This window comes from Eleginops maclovinus, chromosome 16 (assembly GCF_036324505.1).
Source record: "Eleginops maclovinus isolate JMC-PN-2008 ecotype Puerto Natales chromosome 16, JC_Emac_rtc_rv5, whole genome shotgun sequence".
NCBI lineage: Eukaryota > Metazoa > Chordata > Actinopteri > Perciformes > Eleginopidae > Eleginops > Eleginops maclovinus.
This window is the reverse complement of record NC_086364.1, coordinates 18,403,859-18,429,293: the sequence shown is the minus strand read 5'-3', so window position 1 is coordinate 18,429,293 and position 25,435 is coordinate 18,403,859. Positions and strand designations below refer to the sequence as shown.

Below are 25,435 nucleotides of genomic sequence, written 5' to 3'. Positions count from 1 at the left end.
AGAGTCCTGGATTGAAAGTGTTACTAAAGTAAAAGTACAGAATTCTTTTCAGCTGAATATATTTTATTTTACTATTCAGTTTGCAAAAGACTCTTTTCACAGTATAATAGAATATTATTCGGTTTTATCACCAATAAATACATTTACAGGGGTTTCTCTGGAAAAATATAGTATGGAGGTCGTCATTTCTGGCCCAAATAACGGCCCCGCCCACTTTCTGGTCAAAAATGCATTAGAGCGAAGCGGGAAATAATAGTTTCTTCCTGTCTTAAAGCTGCTGAGTCATATATTGCATCCCAAACAACAATGGTAATGGTTTCTTTATTTCCTCTACAGAAAAAAGGAGAGTAAAAGAAACAATCTAATCCAGAAATCAGTCTCAGTGTTAGCCTACTGCCTGCCACTCGTCCACCGGCAGACCGCCTTGACATTCACATTTTTTTTTGTGGGTTGTGCAACAATTAGCCAACAACCAATGGAGGTAACACCCACCCACCTTATCACCAGAATCGCCTCCTTTTAGCACCATTGTGTTTTCTTAAACCAATCATCTCACAGAGGGGGGTGGCCAGCAGCAGCTCATTAGCATTTAAAGCACTTTTGAAACAGGGCTGAAACAGAGAGGTTAACGGCATGCTAGTAATGCACGATCTGATTGGTGTTTCCAACCAAACACTTCAGAGACATGTTTTGTAGATATCTGACACCTATGATGTATTGTTAAAAAACAGCATAATAGGAGACCTTTAAGTAAATGATCTTTGTTATATTTCACCACTGCATACGAACGTACACAACATCCCGTGGACACTTTGTATTCTGGGTCACAGTTCCTCTTTGTTGATGCAGTTTGTCTGCTACAAAGTTGCGGAGTCGCACTGTGACACATTGTGCAATCTTTTCCATATTGCCCTTTTCTCGCCTTTTAAGTCACTGATTGCAAATGAATGTAAAAAACCACGATTTATTTCATGTGTTAATAGCAATTTCATGACATTTCTGGGACATTGCACACTTTGGGCTCGCTTCTATGCTTTTCTCTACTCTACATCTTTTAAATTAAACATCTTAGATAGTTGGATGAATAACGCAGTTTGTAGACATTACCTCCAGGCTCTACGGACTCTAGGAATTTAATAGTTTGCCAATCGTTCATAAACTTGAAAAAACGTTCAAAAAAAGGTTGTTCAAAAAACAGCAACCTTGCAGCCCTTCACACATCCATCAAAGGCTGTGTTACAGAACTGTGTTTCAAAATAATAGAGCAATAGTATTTGACTAATTGTGAGACAACCTGCTTCATAAATATGTCATTGTATCTTTTGTGCCTGACAGGAGAGATCTCATCGGAATTTAATTCTATTCTCAAGAGAAAGCACGGCGTCTGTGATTATGTGTGGCTGCTTGATGACAGACACACAGACACACAGACACACAGACACACACACACACACACACACACACACACACACACACACACACACACACACACACACACACACACACACACACACACACACACACACACACACACGCTAAAGCTACACACTTTGTTCTTTGACAGTCGGCTGATGCTATGTGAGGAATCCAGCGCTTCTTCTCTCACCAAGATGTGATGTTGAAAAAGAAGCAGCAAACAGTGTTACATCCCATAAATCCCCTTGACTGAATCACTTCTGCTCTCTTTTCTTTCGCTTTTTGTCTCTAATGTTTTTATTTTTAGCCAAGCTCGTCTTTAATTCCCACTGAGCCACCTCTGCCCTGCCAGTGACAGTTAGACTATAAATCCCGGGCATCCAGCGGCGGAGGAGAAGAAGAAGAAAGGAGTTAAAGTTGTAGCAAAAATAGAGCTCCTGTTTTCTTCCACTGTTCTTTTTTAAAACTGCTGAGTCACTTTGAAGTGTGTGTGTCGCTGATAAATGGCTGCAGTATGTGTTTGTGCGATACAGACACACAATCATTATGACATATTTGTGTCATACTAGAAGTGAGGTGGCATAAGTATACCAGATGTCACTGACAAGCTGTCACAAGGGTGGAGAATAACAAGACGAGCGAGGGGAAGTGAGATAAACAGGAGCAGAGTTTTGAGAAAGGGTGGAGACAAGAACATTGTATAAAGGTGAAGATGATACTAATGAAAGATGGAGGGGCAGGGTGTCACTACATGAGCGAGGGTGACAGTTAAAGAGCAAGCTGAACGGGAAAATGTGACATCAAACAATATCCATCATTCATTGCCTTAGAACACAACCAAACCAGTTTGACTGACTGACTGCTCCTGGCTGTTGACAGTGGAAAAGTACAGAAAACCAGTCCAACACCCGGGATACCGGCAGTTTTTTAAGAGACGATTAATCATTTTCTGCCAATCATCAAGTCCGTAAATCAAGAGATTAGATGGGCAGTCGATAAATTTGTAAGACAACAGCTGGTGAGTCACCCAGTGATTCCCTGAACATGCAATCAGCATTGTCATCCAGACAGACAGGAACAGAGGAAGCTTGAAATATTAAAGGGTGCCTCAAGTTATGCTGCCTGTCAGGAAGACCAAGTAAGCTCTGTCAGCTCCTTCTATTCTCAAATGTACTGGTTCCCCACCTGAGGGTCACAGAAGCTGTGAGGACTTTGAAGGAGCGTAAGGCCACTTTTTTATTCGTCACACACAGTTGGCTTATTTCTAAGGATTTCATTCATTGATGTGAAGAAACTAAATGAAATACTTTCTTTTAAAATGTGGATTAGGATTTAAAAAATGAAAATGTTTCATTGATCTCACAGATGTTCAGTTTAAAAGGAGCCCCTATCATGCTTTTTCGGGATTATCCCTTTCCTTTAGGGTGTTATAGGACTTAATGATCTGCAAAGGCGGGACCTCTCTAAGCGGTTTACCAATCACAACAGCTAATCAAGCAGAGCAGACTGGGCTCTGGTTTCAGACAGAGGGTGAAAAGAGGTGCTGCAGCACAGGCAGTATGAGATAAATAAAGAGCTTTTTGAACATTGAAGCATGGAAACATGTCACAGTAGAGGAAAATAAATACAAATATGAACCTGAAAATGAGCAGAATCTGTCCTTCTTCATGTGATCTAAATGATCTGTGACATTTCATATTATAGAGGCTAGTAAAATGCATTTTCTGCCATTTTTGCATGAAAACGTACTTAAAATCAAGATAGTTGGTGAATATATTTCTCTTGGTAGACTAATTGAATTGATAAGTCAGCTAGAAGGAAAACTATAGCAAAACACTTTTACAGTAAGAAATCAAATTGGAAATATTAGTTTGCATCATTCTGTTTGTAAGTGCCAAAACAATTACCACAACATCTGACTACTCCTGTATTGTTTTTCCTGTTGTCTGTAGCCTGGGTAAGACATCACATGTTCATATTAATGACCAATGGGCAGCAGGTAATACAAATATTAAACTGTACTGGAAAGTTAAAGGCATGTCGAGGTTCAGCCTTTGCTGTGATCTCTTCCCCTCCCACTGTTTAATAGAAAACATAATGACATGTAATTACATCTCACACAATAGGGACCAGTGCAGACTGCATCGTGTGACTGTAATTAACTCATAATCAAGGTCAATTTGGAGCAATTTAGGGTTAAAAAAGGGTTATTAAAAGGCGTCTTGTAACCTAAAGGCCACGTCTTTCATTCGAGTGTTTGCTTGAATCTTGAGGGGGGTGCTTTCTATTGCAAATTGTTGTGCACAGTTAACTGTAATTAAGTTATTCAGTATTATCAGGTCTGGGCCTTAAGTTAAAGTTCCTCAGTTTGAGAAATATTCACACTATATCAAACTTATACTAAAAAGGTTTAAAGGTGAGTCGTTTTCATGCTACTTTATACTAATGCTCGACTACACCTCAGGAAACAGATGTACTTTTAAATGTACTATTTATCAAACAGCTTTGGTTACTAGTTACTTTGAAAATCTGGATTTTTGCGAGCAAAACATAAGAGACACAAATACCATATAGGCTTTAATCAAGAACAGCCAACATGAATAGTCAATGAGATGATTTACAGATATCCTCACCCATACCCGCTCCTGTGACCACATCACCCCTGTCCTGCAGAACCTCCACTGGCTCCCCGTGGCACAACGCATCCACTTCAAGATCCTTCTGCTCACCCACAAAGCCCTCCATCACCAGGCCGCCTCCTACCTCAGAGACCTGCTCCAACACCACAGTTCTTCCCGCAGCCTCCGCTCGTCAGACGCAAACCTCCTTTCACTTCCTCCCAGGACCAAACTCCGGACCTGGGGGGACAGAGCCTTCTCTGTCGCTGCCCCCTCCCTCTGGAACTCACTCCCCAAAAACATCTGTGACTGCCCCGACCTCACAATGCTTAAATCCCAGATCAACTCGCCTTTTCAAAACGGCTTTTAAACTGTAAATGAATGTTGTGTTTTAAATATATTAGAGGGGTTGTTTAAATTACGTTTTGATGAACTGTATTTCTGTAAAGTGTCTTTGAGTTTTTAGAAAAGCGCTCTATAAATAAAATGTATTATTATTATATATATATATTTTTAAATGTTTTAATTGTAAATATATGTAGTTACTTCAAGCCCTTTTCATCATTATTCATACATACGTTTATTTAATTCACATTTAAATGCAGTTTAAAGTTATACTTGCAGCAGAGTATTTTTACAGTGTGGTATAAGTAAATTATCTGAGCACTTCCTCGACCACTGGAGGGTGAACATGAAGTTTTTGATTAATAACATGTTTTTTCTAATGCGTATTTCTAAGAAATGAAAGGTGTACGGTCTGTTCTCTCCAGGCAATGCTTTTAGATTCCATTAACGTCATCTTATCTTCTTATCTTGGCTTGCAGCTCTGTATTTCTGGCAAGAGCTTTAAGAAACATGACAGAACAGGTAAAGCAGCACCGCAAAGTCATGGATGATGTAGTTATCGTTTCTACATGTCTCATCTCATTGGATGACTGGCACGCTAATGATTTAATTGTTAATAAGGGATAAACTGCCTGGTTAATCACTTATTTATTTTATCTTATCGAGTCAGACTCAAACCTTTTCTCCCTTCGTGGTATTCAGTGATGTTAAATACATGTACTCAAGTACTGTTCTTAAGTACAATTTCGAGGTACTTGTACTATTTACATTTTACTTTATACTTCTACTCCACAACAATTCAGAGGTAAATATTGTACATTTAGTCTACGTTTATACCTTTAGTTACTTTGAAGATATATATTATTGATATCTGTCAATAATCTAAAGCAAACACTATGATGAACACTTAAATAAGACTCATTTAATAATACATTACATCTGGATTAAATGTGCATGGGACCCAGCAGTAAATTAAGTAATTAAAATGTGTTCCACCTTTAAAGGGCCAATTTGCATAATGAGTAATTTCACTTTTGGTATTTTAGTATATTGAGATGCCAATACTATTGTACTTTTACTTGAGTAACAGTTTGATTACAATACTTTACTTATAACAGAGTATTCCTACACTTTGGAATTTCTACTTTTACTTAAGTACAAGATCAGAATACTTATATCACCTCTGATGGTAAATTGGACAGATTTACAGCTCACGTGACAAAGGTGCTTCTGTGTGGGTGTGTGTGTGTTTTGCTGTCAGGGTCACACCTGTCGGGCGGTGCCTTCAGCGGGGTGTCACTCACTCTGCGTCTCGCTCGCTCTCTGCCCGGGTTAATCTTTTCTTCTGAAGTGGGGATGACAATGGCCGAGTGTTAAAAGCACCATGGCCGCTCAAAGGAATCTGGGGGAACTACGTGAAGTTATGTGCAACAAGTCTGGAGATTGTCTACTCAGCTGTCTAGACCACAGAGGAGCACTTTTATGCAACACGTTTGGAGAAGTTTGGAAGAGGAACTAAACTGGATTTTTAGTGTTTGTTTTTGAGACATGGCTCTGTCCCAGTTACAGTGCCTGGACGATAACCACGTGAACCATCGGACCAACGAGTCCAAACCGGAGTTCTTGTACAGCGAAGACCAGCGGCTCGCGCTCGAGGCTTTCCTTCGTGATGGTCGCGAGGCGTTTTTTAAGTACCTGGGGGCTCGCGGCCTGCGCGGCTTTCTGTCGGACCTGGAGTTGGACTCTCTCGCGGAGACGGTGGAGCCCTATGACCCGGGTACAGACATCTTTCCGGAGGATGCAGGGGAAGATCAGACAGCGCTGTCTCTGCACTACTGGCCCGAGTTGTCGGATAGGTCCATCCCACAGATGGACCTGGGGTGGCCGGACTGCGCCTCTTACCGGGGGGTTACACGCACATCCGTGTACACGCAGCCACCCCTGGACGATCAGGCTCACATCAAGGAGGTCATCAGGAAAATGATTGCGCAGGCGCAAAAGGTATGGTGTGCCACTGTAAATGAAGACAAACACTAATGAATAAATACCATACAATTCAGATTTAATTGTAGAGCAGTTTAAAACCGTCAGATCAAAGTGCTTTACAGACAAATAAATAAACGTTTTCTCTGTTTATGCAATCATTTCCACTTTCAAATTGAAGTAATCTACTAAAACCGAAAATGAACCCTCTTCAAATACAGTTACAAAGCTGTAAACAACATAAAATCAATAAACTAATTTGAGGGCGTTTTCCCTTGGGCTATTTGAAAATATGAAACTGTCTGTGTAATCTTTTAGTATTTACATATGGCTGAGCAATATTTGTCTCTCTCTCTCTGTTTATTTGTGCTCTTCTTTGTGGCTTATGCCTCGTGACTGTCTGGCTTAAGCTGACTTGCTGTACCCTTTAAAAAAGAACTGTAACATTGACATAGTAAATGGCTGTGCAACAAGTAACACCGCTGTGTCACATATTTCCTTTATCGCTTTTCTATTTTGTATTTTCTCTGTAGTGTACTTCAGAAGTACTGTTAACACTGCTGAGGGAACACCAGAGAAATTCTGAAGAAACACATGCAAGGCGATTGTAATCTTGAACCCTATTGACTCTATTGTTGTCAAAAGGGATATTGGTTTACACTTATTTCTCTGACCTTCTGTACTCATTCAAAAGATAAACTGTAACGTTGACATTGTGTTAACACGAGCAGCAATGACACTGAGTCAGTGTGAGGTCAGAGTACAGACGGATGACAGCATGAGACAATGAAGAGTAAAGTGCAACTTGATTAAGTTGCTTTATCAGGGACTGCCACTGTAACAAGGAAGCACGATTCTGTTGGATATTTGCATGATTATGTGCTTTTTTTGCATAGGTTGATGCATATGAGTGTGCTTTTTTTGACTGTCTAGCAGCTGACTCATCTGAAGGCACTAGATTAATGTGACATGTTCTACTTTATAGCAGCTGAGACACGTGTCACTCGAATGCACCAACCTCTGGGAATTTTACTGAAAAGCTTCCCTTAAACGATCTCTTCATAATTTGTGAGATCATAAATTAGTCAAAACTAGGAACAACTTGAATCCTGTTTGGCCCCAAAGAGTCACCACTGTCATGTTTTCAGTAACCTCACAGTTATGCCTGAGGCTTGTTTTCGGTGTGTATTCGTTATAAGTATGTGCATGTATTTACTTACTTTCATGCATGAACTATGTTTTTTTTTGTATTTCCAAGTGTGTGTGATGCAGGTGTTGTGTGTTTTTGCCTCCAGGTTATAGCAGTAGTGATGGATGTGTTTACTGATGTTGACATCTTCAGGGATTTGCTCGATGCCAGTTTCAAGAGGAAAGTTTCTGTCTACATCCTTTTGGAAAGCTCAACACTACCTCATTTCCGGTCCATGTGTCAGAGGGCACAAATGCATGCCGGACACTTCAAGGTCAGTCAGCACCAGTCTGATGTTAAGCATCAAAGAGTAAGGCTTAGTTGTTGCTAGAATTAAAGACACTCTATTCTGCTCATTTTCAGGTTCATATTTGTATTTTGTGCCTCCTACTGTGACATATTTACAAGCTTTAATGCTCAAAAAGCTCTTTATTTTTCTCATACTGCCTGTGCTGGAGCATCTCTTTTCACCCTCTGTCTGAAACCAGAGCCCCGTCTGATCTGATTGTTGGTCAACCACTTAAAGATGTCCCACCCCTTAGTCTATTACGTACAATATGTTGGAGGGCTAGCTTATAGAAGCGTGAGTGTTACATATTGAGGTCATTATGTTATCGAAGTAAACAAAGGAATCCACAGGAGGAGTTCGAGGCAAGGGGGGAGAGTATGTGGGAGAGAAACTTTGGGATTTTAGCCTTTGCAGACCATTTACATGCACAAAAACCTATATAACACACTACAGGAGAGGGAAAGTATAATAGGGCCTCTTTAAAACACATCCACCATTATTCTTCTTCAGAGCCAATGAGTGTTATGTAAAATTCATTGTTGTTTTTGCCACATATTGCTCTAGACCACCCTGTTCAACTGACTAACTAACCAATATGATCACCGGAATAAAAGGCTGACACAAAATTAGAGTTAACTATCAATTCTGTTAGGATAACATCTCGTAGTTGCAGTTTCACACAGTGTAAATGTTTCACTAAAGGAGAAGTAATCTTTGCTCCTTTGATCACACAGGGGAATTTCCAGATGATTAGTTATGCAGAATAATCAAGCCGTTATGAAACTGAAGTAAATGTGTAAGGCGCTGTTGTTGAACACAAAAAGTAATTGATAGTATGAAGAAAAGAGAGGCAATTGAAGTCAAGAGGTTCTCTTTTTATGCATGGATAAGTGAAAGCACATGCCCTCTATCACTTTCTCACACACACACACAAGCTCAAATAACAACCAGCTGGCACTGTAGATGCATGTTTTACTTCCTTGTGTCTACCTTGGGTGTTTGTTTCATTCCATTATTGGCCGGCTACCATGAAGAACAGTTAGAGAACACATTTGGTCCTGTACAGACACGTAGACTTAAGTTACAGGGAAAGTACAGATGTGCTTCATCAGTGGATTCTTCTCTTGAGAATGAAATCTTTTAATCTAGCTGCCGCGTCAGCCTGGAAGAGTATCTCTGTGGCCGTGTTTCCTCCAGCCGGTATTTACTAGACTCTTTTAAGAAAAAGCATTAAGACAGCATTCATTTTAAGTCGGCAGCAACATCTTCTTCCTATAGCCCTCCTATCAACTGATTTAAAGCTTATTATTAAGTATATTATTTGACCACCTTTTTTTTTCAGTTTGCTAGGAATATTGAAATCTTCCCGGACACGTTGACCGGCACTGTTTTGTTATTCGTACACGTAAACGCTGCTCTGTAGATGCTAAGCCTTTTAGCATCTAACATGCAGTTTTTATTTACTCTGCTTAAGCAAGGTTTGGCATTTTCCACAAAGGCTTACACTGTGTTTAACTAATTATGTTCCAAGTGGTATTTACTGCTCAGGTATACACTGGTTTAGATCATTATTCGGCAGGAAGAAGTCAGGCATTGAGAACAAAAACACACTCTCTGTCTCTCCTCTGCCAGTGTATGCCTTGGAGTAATTTAACTGAATTGCAAATGCAGCAACAGCTTGACTGCCTTAAAGTACCATCTGTATCTGGATTATGAGCAAAACGGCAGACATTTTCACAGTCTCATGTGGTAGTTTGTGATTTCTAAATATAAACATATGACAATTATACATGAGAAATGATTCTTATTTTAGCTGCCTGTTTTAATTCTCATGGCAACTGCTTGGTTTTCAGCCTTAAACCAGCATTTAATTAGGTCTAATGTTTGATCCCAGAAATAAACCCCTGGCTCATGGAATAAATGGGTATCCATTTAATAAAAATCAGCACACACTACTACTTGTTTCATGCATGGTTTTATATTTTTGTACAATACAAAGTAGTGTAACACAGCTTTACCGCAGAAATACATTAAAGTGAATATCATTAAATAAGACAGATTTCTTTTAAGCCCCAGTGTCATTCACGTGTTAAGAAAGCTTTGTGTTTGTACAAATAGATCACCTGTTTAGCTTGGGTTCCGACAGGTGTGTTTGACAGCTGGCATACTTCGAGAACAAAAAAACCACAAAAATGTTATATGTCTACATCCCGATAATATTCTGTCTGCGGCGATGTCTGTCATTTAAATGATCCTGTAGCCTTCAGACTCTGACAGAAAACCCCTATCACAGGTCTTTTGTCTGCTCTGCCTTATTAAGATGATGGTTGACAGGAAGAGAAGAAGACAGGTGTTACTGTAAGTGACAAGAGGGAGGATAGAATAGGGAGGATAGTATGAAGTGCCGATATGTTGTAGGAGATATGGGTATAGGCAAAAAGGTGCCAGATTAATCTCTCCCACGCCCTCTGGCATGGATGTATAAAGAGAACTGGATACAGCATTGAAAGCAGTGCCCAATTAATTCCCTTGAACGTTGCTCGGTGGCGCATGAAGCCCAACGGGCCTAACTTTTGAATACAAAACTCCCTAGATCTTCCCTGGATCTTCCAGCCATCTTCCACATCATTTGGCCCATAAAACATGCACACTTTCATTTTCCTTAAGCCACGCTTCCTAGATACTAGTGTGACTGAAGGTCTCGGCTCAGTCAAATGAGTTGACAGGGAGTAAAACATAGCATTTTACAACTTTTAGTGCCTACTGATTAAAATAAGGGCTAGAGCAGGGTTCGTTCTGGGACGTGAGTCATGTAAGAAACAAACATTATCCACTGACAGACTTTTTTTTCCCCGATGTAAGTCAAAGGGGAAAAAGTATGATCCCAAGGAAGTCACGTAACTCACAGTGAAGTTGTTGTACCACCATTTGGCCACTACACAAATATGTCCAAGGGAGTTTCTGGAGATTTTATGGGCCCTTCACCTTGCCAGATAATAGCAAGAAATGATTTGCTCTGATTGGTTAGTTCAAATGCACAGTGTTTCTGTTAGCTGTGGTGTTGTGCGTAGCTATGTATGCTTTGCAATTTAATATGGTGGTTGTGTTTTTACACAACATTCTTTATAGGACAGCTTGAGCTCTCATCATCTAGAGTTTACAGAGTTGAATACACAAAGAAATGCAAGTTGCTGATTGTATCTAATCAGTTGAGAAAAGGAATGTACTGCGGAGAAGAGAGAATCAAGGGTGGGACCAAAGTAGGGTGGAGTTTTTTTGCTGTGAGAAAAGCCAACCAGGAATAATCTGCTGCATCAGGATAACTGGTTATGGAATTATTTGGCTGCTCTTCTGTTCAGGACCTGGCCCCTGACACTGACTTGGCTCATTAATTTGTGTCTTTTCAAAGGAACTTACAGCTTTCCCGAAAACAAGATCAAGTTAAATGTTAACTCACAATACCCTACTTTGTATGGTAAGGCAAAATGTTATAATTTATCAGTAGGAAAGAGAGCTGAATCAGCATACAAAGAGCTAAATATTTACTACCAAACCATGTCAGACAGAAAGCAACAGCTTAAGCTATGACTTTAATTGAAATCATAGTTCCTTGACGCCATATTTCAAATATATTATTTACACCATGCAGTACTGCTATATGGACCATTTACTGATAACCAACATAATAGAAACACCTTGTTAGAACCTGAATCACATGGTATTTCCTTATTGTTTTGAATGGAGCTAATAACCACTTCCTAACTATGCAACCTAATGGAAAACTACTGATGTTCAACAATGGATTATGGGAAACAAAGGCCTGCATATCTCTGACAGAATTACACATCTGTTCCTAAGAAATAAAATAACTAACTTCTTTTATTTCTTAGGAACAGATGTGTTTAACAGCAAGTGAGTCAGAGCAATCGAACATAGAAAGTGTTTGTTTGAGGTTCCTTTTCGTGTAATCTCTTATCTGAAACACTATTACACTCTTTTATGATGCAGGTTCATATACTGTACCACCCATGTATTATCATAATGATTGGTTAAGTGTTAGCCCTCATTGAATATATTGCTTTACAGCTACACAGTCACGCCTGTAGGCCTTTTCACAGCAGTTGTGTTTAGATGTGCTCAACAAAAGTGGACTGAGAAATGAGCCCTGAGGGACACCAGCTTTTAATCTGAGGGAAGCCCGTTAAAGACTTATCGTTTACAGTAAATATGGTGTGTTTTTCAGATAGAGAGGAGCGGAACACAAGTTCCAACAACGACCGAGATATTATCACCAAAGTCAAGTAAAGACAAGACAGAGATTACAATAGGATCAATCGCAATTAAATGTTGGTTGTGTAAGATTTAATCACATTACTTAGTTTGAATGTGCTGTGTAATTGCTAAGCAGTGTGGCTACTTGCTTAAATGAAGATAAATTACTGCTAATGACGTCTTTGTACTGTATGGCTGTAGGGTTTTAATTGTTTTAAATACACGTAGAGTGTACAGTTTGTTTCAACTTCTATAGAATATGGTGAGATGTAAAGATGGAAGACATAAATCATTAAGACATTGTAAACACCTGGACACACCTACTGTAGCTACAACTCCCAGGAGGAGATCTGGATTACGTGGCAAGGTGTTTATATGTCTGTCTATCTGTTGGTAGATGTGTCAACGCCATAAGATGTAGTTACGGAACTTTACAAGTGTGTAGATGAGATCCAAACAAAGGCAGAGTTCATCGAAGGGTGTGGTCCGAGCGAGGGCCCAGGAAGTCGGGAGTTGGAATGGAGAAAGTAGAAAGCAGCCTGCAACACTGCAAAGATATGTCCGGTTTGGTGTTGTGGCCCGTGTGATCCCATCTGTAGCTGCAAATGTACTTCTTTTTTAACTTAGTCTTGAAATATCATTCAGAAAAACACCTTTTTAATGCTTGTGCACCTACATTATGGTACATAGCTTTACCAACCGTCAAACTGATAAAAAGGACAACCCATTCAGCTTTCTTACTTCCTGTGTCACATTCAGGCTCATTAAAATACTCCTCCCCATCTGAGTATGTAAACGCCTTGAGAACTACCTTGGCAACGGTATACTTGTCCCGTATGCAAATCTGAGCAGATAGGGGTTTTTTTTCCTGCAGCTAGGCTTAAACAAAACGTATGAGATAAAGGGCCAATGCTGGTATATTCATACAGACAATATGTATTTACGTAAAGCATGTAAACATGTTCCAGTAAAACCAAAAATAAATGTATGAACCCTACACATTTGTAATCTGACTGTAATTAATGGAAGATGAATTGGTCACTGTCATTGTTGTGTAACCATTACTTCATGCAGGTCACAGGTTATAAAATAACTCTGAATTTGCATGTTACAGAACCTCCGGGTACGCTGCACAGATGGAGCAGAGTTCTACACCCGGTCCTGCACTAAGATCAGAGGGCGAATGGGACACAGGTTCATGTTCATCGATGGAGACAAAGCTGTGTCTGGATCCTACAGGTCGGTACACTTAGAGTGTGTGTGTGTGTGTGTGTGTGTGTGTGTGTGTGTGTGTGTGTGTGTGTGTGTGTGTGTGTGTGTGTGTGTGTGTGTGTGTGTGTGTGTGTGTGTGTGTGTGTGTGTGTGTGTGTGTGTGTGTGTGTGTGTGTGTGTGTGTGTGTGTGTGTGTGTGTGTGTGTGTGTGTGTGTGTGTGTGTGTGTGTGTGTGTGTGTGTGTGTGTGAGTATTTTTCAAAGAAATTGTATGAAAGACATAACTATAGATAAAGAAAGAAACAGATTATCTAGGTGTGCTCCACCTCTCTTTGTGTCTTTGAGCCTGGTGTGATGAAATCTGAAAAAAGAATGTTTTCTTAGTGTCTGGTAGCATTATCTCTACAAGCAAGACCAACAGGTTTTAGATGTATCCAACGCACAAGGGAATTAAATGCATGCACAGTGCAGTCTCTACGTTGATGGATAGTTCAGTCATTGGCATTTTGCCAGCATTTAATATTGTGTTGTGCTTAAAAGTAGTCTAACTTTGTATCTGCTCTATGTTCTGTAGTTTCACATGGTCGTCATCGAGGCTGGACAGAAATCTCATCTCCGTGATTACAGGCCAGGCAGTGGAGACCTTCGACAAGCTGTTTCGAGTCCTCTATGCGACCTCCCACTCAGTAGACCTCCGTAAGGACGCCACAGAGCCTGAACCTGAAGCGGAGCCCATCCCAGCACCTGCCGCAGTCGTCCCTCCGTCTGCTGAGATGGTTAGGAAACTGTACAGCGCCAAATATGCCCTGGTTGCTTTGGGCAACCCAAACACAACTCCTCCTCCAGAGCCCAAAAATTCAGACGACTCCAAGAACCAGGGAACCAAAAAGCGTGGGGGGAAAGGGGCTAATAAAGAAGCCACACAGGACGCTCCGCCCACACACCCCGGACTCATAGATCTAGAAAAAGCATGCATGATGTCATACCTACCCACCTGGCCAGAGCCAGATCCGGCCAGTGATGTCATTGGGTTCATTAACATCCGTGATAACAGAAAACAAAATCAGGTCCATCTACAGAGGTCGGAGATGTATGAAACCAGCCAAGCAATCAGGTTCAGCAGTCCCTTCAGCAAGGCAAAAGAAATCCTGCCGAGGTCGCTACGCCGAGAGACTTTACGATTAAACAGAAGGAAGTGAATGAACTCCAGCCGGCACAAGAAAAAACGAAGGCTAAAGAGGCGGCGGTAGATGTAGCCCCGCCAACTAAACCCAACAAAGGTCCTAGTGAGATCAAAAGTAAAACAGAGGAACCTGTCAAGAAATTACCTGCAGCCGTACCACAGTCTAAGTCCAACAAAAACACTACGACCAATCACAACAAGCATTCGAACACCTCCCCCAAACAAGATGCAGGCCACAACAACACACCTCAACTCAAAGCACTAACTTCTCCCCAATCCAGAAGCGAAACATCCCCTCCTGACACTAAAGGATCTACACACACCACGCAAACTGTCACCACCCTCTCTGAGTCAAACACTAAAACAGAAGTTGACAGTATTTCAAACGGACAAGAGGAGGTTGGGAGCAGGACACGAGCCCTGGAGGCGAGCTGTACACAAGACTCACACCTGCATAGTCCTACTGACGTGATCTCAAACACAGAACCACACACACAATCAAAGACACATACAGACTCACAATCGCAGGCTGATCACACACAGTCACAAAACTCCTCTGAAATAGCTCCTATCATCCAGACTCCCACCACCAACAGCCACAAGCCTTCCCCACAGTCTGTCAGTTCAACCCCCCTCTCTGGAAACAGTCCCGTCTCCATCACTACAAGCAAGAATCCCGGTTACTGCTCTCCTTTAACCACTGTTAGCTCTTCCTCCATTCCTGCTCTCACCTCTTCTTCTACAACTCTCAATCCTGCCCTCCCTTTGTCCTCAGCATCCCCATCTGCGGCTTCAACACCACCCATTCCTAAACCTCGTACTGTCCAGCTGGTTATCAAGGGCGACGTCACCGACAATGGCCAGAAAATCCAAGAGGTCAGAGTTGTCCCGATAGCCGAGAAAAGCACAACACCAGTAATGGTCCTAAATGAACCTGCTGTAGCAACAACGGTGCAAACATCGCCTGAAAAAGTGGCTGAGATAGTCCAAGAACTGCAGAACGGCAGCCAAGGCGAGACAGGGGCGCAGAAAACTGCAATGGACATTTTAAATGTGGTAGAAGCACCACAACAAAAGTGGAGTGTGATTTCCCAAGAACCAAAGAATGAGGAAGATGTTGGAGGAGATGACAGAGCAGGAATGCAATTGATAGCCGGACACAAAGCCGAGTCGGACTCTTTGAAGGTGCCAACACACACTGATGGCACACATGCAGGTACACACAGTCAGCAAGGTAATCCAAGTTTGACACCTGAACACCCCGCAGACAGTACACCAGATACTGCCAAACATAACACAACACACAACAACATCCAACCAAAACCTTCTAAAGCACCAGGAGGCACACACACACCTGAAAAACCCCTGCGATTACATCTCTCGGAAATACACACTCCAGACTTGCTTTCGCCGACATCCGAGAGAGAATTGCGTTCCCTCACGGCTCTGACCCGCAGTCCCACTCCGGATGGATTTCTTCCACGTTCGCCCACCCCAGATTTCCGAACGCCTACCTCGGATTTTCGCACATACACTACAGACTTTCAAACGCCAACACCTGATGGTTATATATCACCAAGCACTGACTCCGCTCCTTCAACCACTTCAGATGAGTTTTACGAATGTTGTGAGAGCCCTTTCCAAGAGCCTGTCCTTGAGCAATTAGCTCCCCTGAACCATGTGATGACAGAGGAGCATATTAGCTTAGCACACACAAATAATGCTAATGCTACCAGTCCTGTATACATAAATTCTAACTCTCTTGCTGGTACATTAGGCAGTATAGACATGAATACCTTTAGTAGTGAAACAGAGAGTTTATCTGAGCATGAGGAAGAAAAGGTGAGGAAGCTGAGCGAGGAGGCTAAGAGAAAAGCTAACCATTTAAAAGATGTTAAAGAGACAGGCGACATAAACAAGGAGGCGCAACCTCAAGCGCCGAAGAAAAAGAAGGTGCTCATTGAATCAGCAGCAGAGAGACAGGTCAAAGGAGGAAGGACCACAGATGACCTTCAACTAACGAAGGGATTCTCTGAGGGAAAGAGGCCGGACACAGAGAAGGCCGGAGACAACGTGGAGAGGATGAACAGGCCTCAGGCGACTGACGGACAAAAGGTATGAACAGTAAGGCGAAGGGTGATTTCATCTCTGAAGTCCATAAAACATGTCCTCACCACACAGAACAAATCCTTTCAAAACTACTATGAAGGTTATTAACCAAAATAACTTGTACTTTTTAATTTCCTTAACCACTCAGCGAACAACAGTGACATAAAAGGTAAGCACAGTTAAACCAGATTTTCGACGACGTATCTAACAGGTGGTAGTGAAAGTAGTTTTAGACTAGAATCATTTTACCCTATTCTACTGTAGTAATCCACTTTGGAAATGTCTACTTCAGTAGCACTAATGATCACTAAAATCTCCAGTTACTATTATGCCTATTTTCATGCCTGTATTTTCTGCTGTATTGAGCATTACATTTGCCTCTGTATAATTAAATGTTGTAAGAAATGGTGACTGACACAATGAAACTTCCTTAGTTGATTACATGCTTTCACACAATATCTGAGATCCTAATTTTGAAACCAATCAAACCTGTTCCTAAAGCATAGAAAACTGAGGGAACAGCTAGCCTGGCTCTCTGTTTGACGAGATGTCCTGGTCAGGAAGAGACACTCAGACACTAAAAACAAAAACGGCAATTTGTCCAACGTCAGTTCAAACTAAACCAAAAAGATTATTGATAAGTAACCTTTAGAAGTGCTTGTATAATTGGGTTTCTTTAGCCAGAGCCAGGCTAGCTGTTTTTCCTCTGTATCCAGTTTTTGTTCTAACCTAAATTAGCTAAATGCTAAGTGTGGTAGCATCATATTTAGCATTTTGACATTCTGTCATTTTTTCTCAACTTGCCCATTAATGGACTTTCTTTTTAAAATAAGCTCATGTTTAATAAAAATAACCTTTAAAATTAACATGATGAATGTTATTGCTATTATTCAATAATCAAATACATATACTGCCTTAACCCAAATTAATTTAACATGCTAATCAAACTAATACTAAATCAGCTGTTGGTTTATACAAATTAAATGTCCTATTGGAAAATCTGTGTGTGTGTGTGTGTGTGTGTGTGTGTGTGTAGCTGTGTTGAGTATGCACCGACTGAGCGTCACAAACTTGAAACACACTGCACTTGTTCATTATTGAACAAGCAGACTGTGTGTGAAAGGGACATACTTTTAATGAAGCGCAGCACGCGCTCACACTGATGCAACATTGATGAATCGGTAAAAGATTGATAGTTTCGCATTCATTGCCGTAGTCTTACTCACTCACCACTGACCTGAGTCCACGCTTTTTATCTAACAATAGTCCTTTCAAGTGGGAGAGGTGTTGCTGGCATGTTTTAACTGCCTGCTGTCATGTAATATTCACTAGAGTGATATTAAAACATATATCTCACATTTGCACCCAAGTACTTCTTTTCCATTTGCAACAATTCCATTTACGCACAAGGTGTGTTTCTGATCTGAATATGAGCCCCCCGAGAATACAGAGAGTATGCAGCATATTAAATAAAAAGAGATAAGGGAGGGAGGAAGGTAGTGATGGAGGGATGCAGGTAGGGATGAACGGAGAGATGGAAGAAGGGTGGAAGGGATCTAGGGAGGGAATGATTATTCGATGTAGGGAGGGAGGGAGGGAGGGAGGGATGAATGGTGTCTAAAGACTTATTAGCTTCATCAAAATGAAAAAGTGGTGTTATAAAAACCCTCGTTAAATGTATTGATACCTCATTATACATCATTCTATTCTCATCTCCATTCTCTCTTTCCTAGCTTTTGCATGCTTCTCCCAACCCTCCACGAGGACAGCAGCAGGACAGAGAAGCGTCCTCCTCCTTCCCACCACCGCGACCCTCTCGAGCCCTCTCACCCAACTGGGCTAAAGGGCCCAGGGAGAGCCGCCAGCAGAACGAGGCAGAAAGCAAGGTGCTCCCTGGTAATGCCATCTTTCCTCATAGACCGCCATCCAGACCGCCTCCTCCTGTGAATGCGGGTGCTGTCGGAACCAGGCAGAAGCAGGCTGTAGTCTCCCAAAGCCAGCAGAGCTTCTTCTCTCGACAGCTTTCAGCAGCGCAGGACAGAACGAGAGCTGGACAGATGCAGAATCAACACGCTTACCCAAAACCCCAAACCTCCTTTCTCCTCCCACAGTCTCACAGAGGGCTGCAACTTCATACTCAGTCCCAGAACCAGGCGGGATCACTGCAGGAGGCACATTGGCAGGAGGAAGGAAAAAATCCATTTAGTGTCACTTTCAGCAGGCTGTACAGCCTTAAGGGCCTGAAGGAGAAGATGAGCCGGCTGCCAGCGCAGAGCAAGAGAGGCAGCGGCAGCGCTTATGGACAGAGACACAATAGCACAAGCTAGTCTGCTACCATCAGTCTTACTGTAGCACATCAGGCCAAATAAATTAAGATACACCTCCAAAACAAAGCTTGCCTTGACACGGTATGTGTTCTGTGAAAGCAAAAAGAGAATTAACAGAGCGAGCTTTTCTACCTTACACGTTGAACTGAACTTTGAACTTTGACCCATGACTCACGGTGTTGACCGGCTGCTGTCTCGTCAGACGGAGGATGCACTTTAAGTTGTTTTCCACGTGGCAGTATGAAACCACTCCTACGCATGATGTTTTGCTCATTATAAGACCAAACAAAGTGTGATTGGATAAGTAGTTTTCCTTTTCCTTTGAATTCTTCTTTCTACTGTTCTGCATCTTAAACTTGAAACGTACTTTTCATGTTGAACATCCAGCTGCCTTTTCTGAGTAACTACATTCGTTGAGGTTCTGACCTCTGATATTATGAATGGACTGCACTTCTGGAGTTATCACATGGTTTGCAATGGTTTTATGGTCTTTTTCACCCAGGGCTCCCTAGTTATTGAACAACTTTATAATTGAGTTGTATGTAAAAAACAGAGCGTGAAAATGTAAATACTAAATGCTTAAATTGTTTGAGTTACCACCAAAAACATAATATATTTAAAAGTATTTCACTTAACATAAAACTGCTGCTTTTCCTCCATTATCTGTACATAAACTGTGGATCACACACAAAAGAAAAAGTTGTTTCCATGATCTCTGAAACATTTGAAGCTAAACATCATAAATCTCCGCTTGCTTTCTCTATTGCTTTGTCATTTCATTCAGAAATCTTTTGAATGTGGTGGATTGTCTTTCCTTACAGTAGGATAGTTTGTGAATGTGTGCTTCCAATATTAAGTAACCGGGAGTGTATTGAAATATGTTCTATGACATGTTTAATGTGCACACATTCTGTATTTACAGATGTACTTGTACTTTGTGTGATTCTGAACAATGCTGGAAACCATTGAATGTCACACAGAGATTTACTATTTGCTACAATTGCTTTCCGTTCTGATGGCAGTAAAATCATTTGAATGGCTCTCCTCATGACAGTAGCTGTTTATACTGTGAGTGAGTGGGAGCATTTTTCCCACATTTGTATTGTTAAAGTTCAAGAGTGTTTGTGGTACAAATTTGAATTAAAAAACGTGTGATGCAGAGTCTCATCTCGTTTCTGTTTTGTGTTCGACCTTTTTTTATATACTTCCACTGCGAGCTTTACACTTATCTATATCAAAACATAAAAGAGAGCTGGTAATCGATTTATTTGTTGTTTACACCACATCCAATTTATATTCAAAATGCTTTTCACTAAGCCCAAGCAAAACATACATTTTTACAGAGATTTGTACAGTTTACTGGAAGGAAAGGGGGCAGTGTGCAGCGGCCCTTTTTGCATGACAAAAACATACATAGACGACAACAACTGGCTGTTGTGCACATAATCCACGTGTTTTAAAGCAGAAAAGGCCCCTGTCTTATCTTGTTATGAGAAAAGCTCCAGTCTTTTATGTTATTATCGTACACAAACATTACATTTGTGCACTTAATGTTTGTTTATGTTTTTCTTCTAAACCAGCTTCTTTTACTGCAGTAAATCCCACTACGTGTGTGTGTGTGTGTGTGTGTGTGTGTGTGTGTGTGTGTGTGTGTGTGTGTGCTCATTTTTGTTTTGAGTTGGACGTTCCAGTTTGTTCCTGAGGGAGGTATTGAGATGAAAAATGTTTTCTCCCAGAGCCAACCAGGATTGAATGTCTTTTATGAAATATAGATTATGAATCATGGATGGCTGCCCTTTAGAGCTGCCATGCATGCCGTCTAAACATCTGATTTATGTCAGTGTATTTCTTCAGCCCTGTCAAAAATGGTCAGAAAGAGGTGAGCAAAGCTTAAGTTCAATGCCACTGTGCCTTTACAGGATTCGGTCATCTGTCACAATCCTGCAAATATCAACTGTAATTAAAATTGTATAATGAATAACATTACATATGGTCCAAGAGAACAATGTTACCGGACAGGGAGCAGAGAAGCACCTCTTGAAAATATCAAGGGTGTGTAAGTGGTGTAAAAATCTGCAGCTGAGGTGTGAGGATGCACACTTTATTTTCACAGTTAAAAATCTCGCAGCTATGGTGTGTGAAACATCATGCATTGAGGTTGTATATGTGTGCCGTACAAGCAGATGGCATGCCAGTAGAGACAAGTGATACATTTGAGGGCTGAATGAATGAATTTGCATGTATAGCCTAAGTAGCGAGAAGAAGACAAACTTCCACACATTGCTTATTATTCATTATGTCAGCTGTAGAAGAACACCTTGATTTGGCTCTGTGGCTTGTCTTAATAAGAGTCAGACAACAATTATTCCACTCGTGTTTGTACAGTGAAAATGAAGCTAGAGCTAGCTGCTGATTAACATAGTTAAACAAAATGATTGGAGTAACAGCTAGCCTCAAAGAAAACAGCTAGCCAACATCAAGGCCCCCCAAATATCATGTTTTTTTGTTAAAAACTGCAAGGCACACAACGGAAACTCCAAGAAGTAACTGATCCCAGCTAATCCTCTATGTATAAATGGCAATTAGCTGTTTTCCTGGATGATTTTGGGCTGGACCCTTCCTTGGCTGTGAACAGTAACTTCCTTGAATTCCTTACAAGGCAATTTCTCAGCGCCTAGAGATACTACGGAGCACAATATCCCCCAGAGTTGGTGTTCAGTTTTATACTCAAAACCACCTTCCTTTGAACAGAGCTACGCTAGCTAGCTAGCTGTTTCCTGTATCCAGTTAAGCTAACTGCCTGCAGGCTGTTTCCTCATATTTATCGGGACCTAACGAAACAAAAATGGTTTCAATCGTTTCATCAAACCCTTGAACAGAAAGTGTATTAGAGAATAATTGTTTACTGAAATGTAAAACTATTTCTTTAAAACACCATGAGCATGTTTCAGCTATACAAGAGGCTGAGTATCTGCATGTTGACATGAAGAGTTTAGAAAACATGAAACAGTGCTTTATAAAAGACCAGAAACACTGACAAAGTTATATTTGGATTACATATTCTGCATATACCAAAAAATAACAATATATCGAAATTGTGTAAATGCAGTTTTGTTAACCTCCCCTGTCAGCTGGGATGAGATGAAATACGCTTTATGAATAGTTTTCTGGGTCACACATCCAGATTTAGAATGAGTCAGACACTGTCAAACACTCACACACACACACACACACACACACACACACACACACACACACACACACACACACACACACACACACACACACACACACACACACACACACACACACACACACACACACACACTCATAGCACACAAGGAGGAAACAGGGTGAAGAGGAGAGCAGTGATTGAGATGCAGAAAGCAGAAACAGATAGAGTGAGAAACTGAAAATCCCTCCTTATCAAAAATCGACTGAGATGCAAAAGGCGAGGAACAGAAAGAAACTGAGAGTAAAGCACGAGGCAGGGGAAGATGGAAAGGCAGAGATATACAGCAAGAGAAACAGGAACATGACATCTGCAAAATAGACTGTTGGCGTCAGCATCTACGACAGGCTTTTCACAAGTTTTAGCGTTTCTATTTAAGTGTGCGATCCAACAATCTATAACAACATCTCAAAATGCTTACTCTACCTCCCCTGCCCGTGGTTGTCAGTCCCACCTCCAAGGGTGCAGAAAATGAAAATCTTTAAAAGAAAGCTAAAAATATATAGTTTGACGTCTTGGAGGTTCAGTAATTTGCCAAAACAGACGGGCGCTGTGATATTCAGTGAAAGCTTTTCATATAGGAGCCATGGGGACTATTGATTTATACACACTATAGGTGCTGTAGTGAGTATAGGCAGGACTGTGTGCATGTGTATGTCAAATTAAACTGTAGCACCAATATTTATGGTAATAATAGAAAAGGTCACAATTTGCTGGATCATCACAACCTTATGATTCTCTGTAAAATGTAAAGAGGCCGTGTTATGCTTTTTGGATGTTCTATTCCCTGTAGTGTGTTGTACACGTTTTCGTGCCTGTAAATGGTCTGCAAAGGCTAAAATTCCTAACGCTAAAGATTCTCTCCCACTCACTCCCCCCTCTGCCTGAAACACCTCCATTGGACTGCTTTGTTTACTCTTGTGACCTAGTGACATCACAACGTAACACTCACACTTCTAGTAACCAACACATTTTACGTGATAGGCTGATGGGCGGGACATCTCTCTAAGCGGTTCACCAATCACAACAGAGCTAACCAGCTAACCAATCTGACCAGACTGGGCTCTGGTTTCAGGAAAATAGGTGCTGCAGCACAGGCAGTATGAGACAAATAAAGAGCTTTTGGAACATTAAAGCATGGAGACATGTCACTGTAGAGACACTACATACAAATATGAACCTGAAAATGCATATTTTAGGGCTACATTAAAAAGCTGACTTGCTTGTGAATCCAAAAACACTAGTTAACTTTAATTATCTGTAGCAGCATAAAGGAAAAGTTGATATTCTTGGATTGTTTATGTAACCTCTGTTATATATTCCTATGAAGCAATGTGTTCTCACCTGCGGTTTGTGTTTACTGCTTAATATTATCTTGGGTGGAGCCTGGATGGTATGTTGGAGGGACAGACAGGCAGCAACCCGAAGGAAAAAAAAAGAAACAGCCATCTGGGGTGTGAATACGTGCCAGACGCAGGTAACCTGTTCAGTCAGCCAGCAGTGCGACATTAACTGGAACTCAGCGGCAACACACTGCGAGGTTTTGTAAGCGCACTATCTCAAAAAAACCATGCAAAACTCTTCACCAGGGAAACACACACTAGCACACACAGTAGCTTTCATGGAAGTCTTGTGATCCTGGTTTGTGGATGATTGGACTGCATGATAGTGCTGGCTCAATCCCAGAATAGCCGAACACACAAACAATCACATTTAAATAGAAAGCTCCCCTCTCCCTAAGGCCATTTATATGGAGATGAGAGACTTAGTTACTAGGGCTGATACGTACACACACACACACACACACACACACACACACACACACACACACACACACACACACACACACACACACACACACACACACACACACACACACACACACACACACACACACACACACACACACACACACACACACACACACACACACACACAAAAAGTATCTCGTATAGGCCTCATCGTAACGTCATCCACTCAGATAAGCCCTCCAAGCTCATCATAAATGATAATGCCAGACTTCCACTCAGCCTCAGGGGTCGCAATACAGACAAGGATGACACAATGGGTTCACACACACACACACATACACACACACACACACACACACACACACACACACACACACACACACACACACACACACACACACACACACACACACACACACACACACACACACACACACACACACACACACACACACACACACACACACACACACACACACACACACACACACACACATAAATATAGAAGTTAGCTGACTTCCAAATTTGCCGGTAGAACAGAGGTGTGTGTGTGTGTGTGTGTGTGTGTGTGTGTGTGTGTGTGTGTGTGTGTGTGTGTGTGTGGGAAGGTGAAGGTGGTCAGGGGATTTAGTCAAGACACCCTCTGATGTCAACAATTTCCGGCACGGGATGTGAGTCATTCTTTCATTAGCAACTTTTCGTGCTCGCTCGGTCCTCTGGGTAATGAAATGTCCCTTTAGCCTGTTTGGACTTGATTAAAGACACACACGTGCCCCTTCCCATTTCTTTATGTGACTCGGGGCGAAGACGGAAGATGAAGATGCTGCTTGTCACGTTCCCTTCTCCCCTGGTGTCTGTGTTTTACTGCTGAAGCATCCTTCTTGTGGCCGAACCGGAATAATAATCATTTGATAGTTTCTGAAGTTAAAGAATCAACTGTTTGTTTTTCATGGAGTTTCAACGTCATGTGCAACTTAAACAGGATCCTTCAGTGGCGTCCCACCTTAGAACATAGCCAGCAACGAGAGGCCAGAAACCAGACATTACGGTACAAAATATGCTCATGAAACGATGCTGTTCCACAAAGAGGATGTGCAAAGTGTAACAATATCACAATGCCGGTTATGGGATAGATTTGTTACAACAGAATGAGCATGAAGTTGGATAAGCAGCGGAAACACATTTGCAATGAAAAGTGTTTGAAGAGATGTTGAAAATAACTTCCTTTGCTTTACTTTATATCAAACTTTGTATAATAAATAATAGAGTCATTTGGCATTGCTGGGAAGAAAGGTGGGACGGCAGCGAAATCACTGAAACAGCAATTTTTTGCGCCTTTTGGTGGCAAACCAAGACACTTAAATGTGCGGTGTCAGCTTGCAGAGGCTGCGGGGCTCACCCTGTTTCATAATAACACCGCCGTGCAATAGTTTTATCACCTGGCTGTAGGTTAAGTTTTTCTGCTTTCCTCTGGGAGTAGCATGGATTCAGGTGCTGACTGCACAGACTT

The 25,435-nt window shown here is 41.4% G+C and overlaps 1 protein-coding gene across 1 annotated transcript; it reads left to right on the top strand.

Moving 5' to 3' along the window:
* Positions 1-5,665: 5,665 nt before the first annotated feature.
* LOC134878143 (protein FAM83G-like) lies at positions 5,666-20,103 on the top strand. The gene is made up of 6 exons (XM_063903992.1): positions 5,666-6,380; positions 7,658-7,825; positions 13,227-13,351; positions 13,898-16,621; positions 16,764-16,784; positions 18,349-20,103. The coding sequence occupies exons 1-4, from the start codon at positions 5,928-5,930 to the stop codon at positions 14,520-14,522; spliced, it is 1,371 nt and encodes a 456-aa protein (XP_063760062.1). The 5' UTR covers positions 5,666-5,927; the 3' UTR covers positions 14,523-16,621; positions 16,764-16,784; positions 18,349-20,103.
* Positions 20,104-25,435: the final 5,332 nt, after the last annotated feature.